We start from the raw sequence: 6300 nt of genomic DNA, 5'->3' as shown, positions 1-6300 counted from the left end.
TCAATTTTGCAAAGGCATGGTTCCTTGTTGACAGCAGGCAAACATTGGACCATTTAGAAGAAGCATCAATGAGCACCATGAAGTACCGAAACGGCCTCGTGAGGGGCTGAATTGGACCGCATATGTCCCCTTGGATACGTTCCAAGAACGCGGGGATTTCATCCCTCACCTTGAGGGGCGATGGCCTAATGACTAACTTCCCCTTAGCGCATGCGGAGCACACGAAATCATCGGGATTCGGGAAGTTCTTCATGTTAACATTATGGCCATGTGAGTTGTTAATTATATTTCTCATCATCCTAAGTCTGGGGTGGCCTAACCTATCGTGCCAGAGGCAGAAGAGTTCAGAGCTTCTAAAAACGGTCTTGAGGGTAGTGTACACGGGCGGTGCTATTATCTTAGTGTAGTATAGCCCTGTGTCAAACGAAGGAAGCCTTTCGATAACATGTTTACCACCTGCATCCCGCTTTGTGATGAGTAGGCACTCCTTGCCGTTTTCATCATCGGTCTCAGCATGGAAACCATTAGCGCGGATGTCTCTAAAGCTCAAAAGAGTACGAGTCGACTCCGGGTACAACAATGCATCATTAATGATCAAAGTTGTTCCCATGGGGAGTATAATAGTGGCTCGTCCGGAGCCAACTATGTGAGAACCGCAGCCGGCGATTGTCATAATACTTCCCGGAGATTTTTTAATGGACTCAATTAGTTTCTCGTAAAATGGTATGAGTGGTGGCGCTATCGGCAAGGCATGTTTCCTCCATTCGGGCGCCACGCGCGTTCTAAAATATGACATCTAATTAATGTAATGAGGAAGAAAATACATTAAAAATAAATGCACACACCTCAGAACATAACATGCTATCATGTATAAATAATGGAATAAATGAATAAATGTCATTCAATCGCCAAAGTAAAGAATAAGTTTATGCTCTCATAGAGCTTACAACCAAATCGAATTTATTCAATTTTATTGTATCAAATCGCGGAATCATGATAACCAAAGAGGTATGCTAAGTGGACTCGGTGAAGAAGCCATTCACTTCCGCCGCAATCTCCATACTAGTGAGCTGATCCTCCTTAGAAATCATCTTGGAGGCAGCATCAATGTCTAGTGGCGGCGCCGCCGAGGCGACCATGTGGTCAACCTCCATGGCGACGTGGGCGTCGGTAGAGACCGCCAAAGCTGCCGCGATGGGCACCACTGGGGTCGCCTCTATGGGCGCAGCAGGGGGAGTAGCGATCATCACGGGTGCCGCCATGGGCGCCGGTGGTGCTCCCTCCTGAACCAAGGCGAGGTGCGTCTCACGCGCCTTCCGAGCCTTATATGCATCAACGACCTCCTGTGGTGCGCGGCACTGGCGGGAGAAATGCTCCACCGAGCCACAACGGAAGCAGTCCTTAGGCCTTTGCCCTCCCTTGCCCGGCTTGTTCTGCTTAGCCGGGGCGGGGGGGTGAGGGCCCTTCTTCTTGCCCTTCCGGCCCCTCTTCTTCTGTTGAGGCTTGCGGACTTTGAGAGCGTTCACCTCCTGGCGAGAACTCCCCCCAAGTGGTTGCGCGACAAAGTTCTTTTTGAGAACCTCGTCCTGCGCCTCCGCCACCTGGAGGACGTCAATCAACTCTGAATACCTCGTGTAGTTCCCCTGGCGGTGGTTCCGTGAGGACTGGACCGTGTCGGGGTGGAAAGTGGATAGGGTTTTCTCAATCTTCTGGGAGTCAGTAATCTCAGTACCACACAACCGAAGAGTCGTACAAATCCGGTGCAGAGCTGAATTGTACTCCCCAACCGTCTTGAAGTCTGCAAACCTCAGACGGATCCACTCTGCCTCTGCACGTGGCTTCACAGTGTACTTCAGCCGCTCAAACCGCTGCTTAAGAGCGGTCCAAAGGCCAGAAGCACTGCGCTCAGCCATATACTCATCTTTCAGAGTAGGTGACAGGTGATGACGGAGAAAGTGCAGAGCCTGCGCATTCTCAGTTTCGAACTTGGGATTAGTGACGACCAGCTGGGCCCCCTTACCGATCGCCCTCGGGAGGGTTTTGCCCTGGAGAAAGATCTCGCAGTCCGAGGACCATGACAGGTAGTTTAGCCCTGTCTGGGCCAACTCAGGAAACTCTTTGTTGACAATTCCGGCCATCTGCGATTTATGCAAAAATCATGAGATTACAGCAGGTAATCTTTTGCACAAAGCGATGTTGATAAACTTATTCAATAAAATGACGTTCCAATATTTAAAACATGCTATTATATGACTTACTAAATGATTAAGAGTGCTAAACAATTAATCTACATCAGTAAAATCATACTATAATATCATGTTACAAAAGATAGCATGTTAAGCGCATCTAGTATGTGAAAACTAGCCCAAAAATTGAATTCCCAAGGCATTTTTAAGACCAAATACGTGTTTTCAGTGAAAACAGACAGTTCCAGGGGCTTCTACGCGAAATATTACAGCAGGAATAAAACTTGCGTAAACTCTGGAAACTACGGGGGCTAAACCGCAAAAATCCCGCGCTGCAGCCGGCGCCCCTCTTGTTTTTTTATGGAGGAATCCCACGGCCGCGGCCCATCCGGCGGCTTCGGTCCATCCAGGCCCAGCAGAAAAACGCGCCGGGCCGGCCCAAGGCGTTGCACTGCCCACCAGGGGGCGATGCTAGGGTTGCCCTAGCGCCCGAGCAACGCCGTGGCGGCGACAGCCGAGCCGGCCAGCGGGGCGCGGCGGACGGGGGGAAGGTGCGATGGCCGGCGGTCAACGGCGCGGCGCCGGGCCACAACGCGAGGGCACGGCGCGCGGCGACCGCGACCAGACCAGCGCGCGCGAGGCGGCGGCAGGCCACGCCGCGCGGCGACCACCGGGCCGCGGCCAGCAGGGCACGACGTGGCGCGGCTACGGCGCGGCCGGCGCGGCCAGCGCGTTGTGCGGCCACGGCTCGCGGCGGCGGCGGCGGCTGCCAGGCCGGCCAGCGGGGCTCTGCGACGAGCCGGCTAGCGGGACGGCTGCGGCGGCGGTGTCAGCAGGACGCGGCGTGGCGTGTGCGACCAGCAGGGTCGCGGCCAGCGCGACGTCATCCGGACGCCGGCCTCGGGATGCGATCTTCGTCGCGTTCATCCGGAAGAACGACGGCGCATGACACATCTGGTGTTTTTGCGGCAGTACCACGATCATCTGGATCGCGATCTGTACTGACTCCCTATAGTGCAGTCAACAAATTCCTCTTAGTCCAAGAACATCGACATTGGTCGGCGACGTGTTCGTCCGCTCGGTTCTTGGGAGGAAAATCCGCACCATAGGTTGATCAAATCCGAAAAATAATCTAATCGCAAAAACGAAATCGTAGTAACGAGAGGAATCCATTTTTGCAAAAGTGGGGATCGAATCTTATACCTCCGCGGGATCAACGAAAGCCTGCGTGATGCAGGCTTGACGCAGGCTTGACGGAGAGTTGATGGAGCGAAGCGTGCTGATAACGTTTTCCGCAACTCCGCCGGCGAGTCCGGTCCGAGGTTGCGGAGCGAGGGCGAGCGTCGTAGACGAAATAGTCGAACACGCGAAAGTAAATGACACTGAGAGATATGGAGGAGACCAGCTTTATTAATCAATGATCAGGGATTACAATGATGGCTCCTCGTTGCTTTATATAGGGGGTAGGGGGTCAAGGGATAAATATCCACTTAACGTAAAGTGGGGGAAACAGGAGGGGCTAGCCCATGCGATACGCACGAGGCCGCCGCCGGCGGCGGCGGTTTCCCAACAATCGGAACTGCCTTCCGTTCCAAACTCTCATCTTCTTATCTCATCTCATGAAACGGTTCTACCGGCACCATACGTGTAGATAGATACACTCGAGACTTCAGCGGCCGTGACATAAAAGTTTCAGCTGGCAAACTTTTCTCTCTCTTTGAAATGGCACAAGCTTTGCCACGACTTCGTTACTCGTTAAGCATTAAGCAAGAAGAAGAAGTTGAGTGCTGCACTGGTTTTAAGTTGAGTGCTGCACTGGTTTTGCATCCACACAATTGGTAGGTAGCAGTAGTTGAGTGAATTTATGCTTGGGAGATGAGATGGTTCTTATATACGCAGTACACTTGATTAGATGCGAGGACCTGCTGCCATGAGCAGTCCATGGAATTTATAAAAGCTGCTAGTACTATGGGCCAGCAAGGTATGGGAGTAGAATGGAGGCGGTGCACGCTTGCTAGCGCGGCCTTCTCTTCTCGATCGTCTTGGGAAGGACCCATCGAATCCAATCCAATCGACCACCGTTCTTGACAGTCAACACATACACATACTCCCTCCGTTTCTTTTTAGTCCGCATATAAGGTTCGATCAAAGTCAATCTTTATAGAGTTTGACTAACTTTATATTAAAAAATATAAACATTCATAATATGAAATCAATATTATCAGATGCACCATGAAACGTATGTTCATACTATATAGTTTTAGTATTGTAGATGTTCATATTTTTTTATATAAATTTGGTCAAACTTTGTGCAGTTTGACTTTGACCAAATTTTATATGCGGAGTAAAAAGAAACGGAGGGAGTACCTTTTCCAAGTTCATGCACACGCGTTGGCAGGAGCAACATCAGCAGAGGCCGGGGGCGGGAGACACCCAAGCCGCGGCGGTGGCGGCGGCCCAAGCCCTCCATCCACCAGGCCGGACAACGCAGTGACGCCGGCCGGGGGAGGCCGGAAGACCAGCAGAGAGAGCATGCCCGAATTTGCCGCCGGAGATGCTGCCACGAACGGCCGCGGCGGGAGTCCAGCGCCAGCGCGGGACAGACGCCCACCAGCAGCCGGGGCAGCCTTGCGGGAGGCAAGAGCAGCCGCGGCCATCGCTGCGGCAGCAGACGAGGCGGCCGACGGAGTCGGAGATGACGACGCGGACGTGATGGCCATGGGCAGCACCGCGAGAGCCTGGAGAGGAGAAGGAGTGCAGCTGAGAGAGGACACGGAGAGCAGCCCGGATCTGGTCTCGGCGGTTGAAATGGCGGCCGGAAGAAGGAGATCCAGGCGGAGCCGCCGGCTGCGGGCGCGGAGTCGCGGGAGCCATGGCTGCGCGTGGTACTACTGGTGTGGTGCTTCAAATTTAGAGCCCTTTGGTTTGTAGAAATAGAAACATATATTTCTATGGAAGAATTCTTCCTATACTTCACATTTCATAGACAAATAAATATTAATGCAGACTCAATGGAAAACATCCCATGATGTGAATCAAAGGGCATTTTTTTTTCTATTCCTATCCATAGGATTTTGAGATACATATCATCTTATTTTCTATGACTTTTTTATTTCTATGATTTAACTACCATGCGAACCAAAGGAAGCCAGAGTACTTTTTTTAAGCTTTTCTTTCTTTACAAAAAGGACATGCAAGAACTTAAGCGCCTTCGGTCATCAGGTCAGGATATGACAATGTTTGGGTCTTTAAATAATTTATATAACTTTGTGCATTCGATGTATACAGTTTTCCGGTTTGTAAGGTATTAATACTTTGGTAAACACGGTATGAAATTAAGATACGATTCAGATTCGGTATATACATACCAAATTATTCTGGTATATAGCATAATAACCAAAATTGATGCAAATTTGAAAATGACGTAATAATAATTTATAAATTTATGACTCAAAACGCACACTTTTTTATACAAACACTATATAAGTATATATGCATGCATGGATTCATGCTTTGATGGTTATGAATGTGTTGAGCATTTTTTTAAGAGAAAAATTATTGTGTTACAAGAAAAATGGACGCGCTTAGCAAGGAATCTGGCTCCTGTACAAAAAAAAGACTACTTGTATGGTTGTTCGCCTAAAAAATATAAATATTTTTTTACTTTGGTTTATTCGGTTAACCGTTCGGTTTTCAGTATATACCATAAAACAGAAATTCAAGATGGTATGGAAATTTCATACCATACCGAAGCCACAAATCAAAAAATTGATTCAGTTCGATTTATTTTCGGTATGATTTTTTGGTTTAGTTCTAAAATGCACATAGTGACGTTTTCATGATGCTAGAGGCAGAAGATTACCTTTTTCTTGTCATGCAATTGCTTTCCCGTTTGCATGCATTCATATCCCGATTCGAAAATTGTGTAATGATGATTGGAAATGATCAGAGAACATGGCAGAGAAGCAGTCGACTTTTTTTTGTGAGGTAAACCAGAGTTTTTTTTAAGGTAGTAGAGTTACGAAAAAAATCCTACAAATGGTTCATCTGCCTTTTGGTTGCATTTCTTGATAATGCCCTTATGAGATAATTCGTAAAACGAACGTTTGCTATA

The 6300-nt window shown here is 49.1% G+C and overlaps 1 protein-coding gene across 2 annotated transcripts; it reads right to left on the bottom strand.

Moving 5' to 3' along the window:
* Positions 1–866: 866 nt before the first annotated feature.
* On the bottom strand, positions 867–5092 carry LOC109753861 (uncharacterized). 2 transcript variants are annotated; one of them, XM_073502973.1, is made up of 3 exons: positions 4554–5092; positions 3390–3568; positions 867–2138 (listed from the first exon to the last, which is right to left on the bottom strand). In XM_073502973.1, exons 1-3 carry the CDS (start codon positions 4654–4656, stop codon positions 1014–1016), a joined length of 1407 nt encoding a protein of 468 aa, XP_073359074.1. In that variant the 5' UTR covers positions 4657–5092; the 3' UTR covers positions 867–1013. The 2 variants fall into 2 exon arrangements, with proteins under 2 accessions (XP_073359074.1, XP_020168373.4); XM_020312784.4 differs by lacking the exon at positions 3390–3568.
* Between the last annotated feature and the right edge of the window lie 1208 nt (positions 5093–6300).

This window comes from Aegilops tauschii, chromosome 7 (genome assembly GCF_002575655.3).
Source record: "Aegilops tauschii subsp. strangulata cultivar AL8/78 chromosome 7, Aet v6.0, whole genome shotgun sequence".
NCBI classification, from domain to species: Eukaryota; Viridiplantae; Streptophyta; class Magnoliopsida; order Poales; family Poaceae; genus Aegilops; species Aegilops tauschii.
Note: the sequence above shows the minus strand (reverse complement) of the source record. Positions and strands in the feature narration are given on the sequence as shown.

Bases quoted from the DNA above. Each gene is read 5' to 3' on its own strand.
- LOC109753861 (XM_073502973.1), bottom strand. From the start codon at position 4,656: ATGGAGGGCTTGGGCCGCCGCCACCGCCGCGGCTTGGGTGTCTCCCGC. The intron at 3,569-4,553 runs GTACTCCCTCCG...CATATCTCTCAG, and splicing joins TGTGCATGAACTTGGAAAAG to TGTCATTTACTTTCGCGTGT. The intron at 2,139-3,389 runs GTATAAGATTCG...CATAAATCGCAG, and splicing joins CTTTCGTTGATCCCGCGGAG to ATGGCCGGAATTGTCAACAA.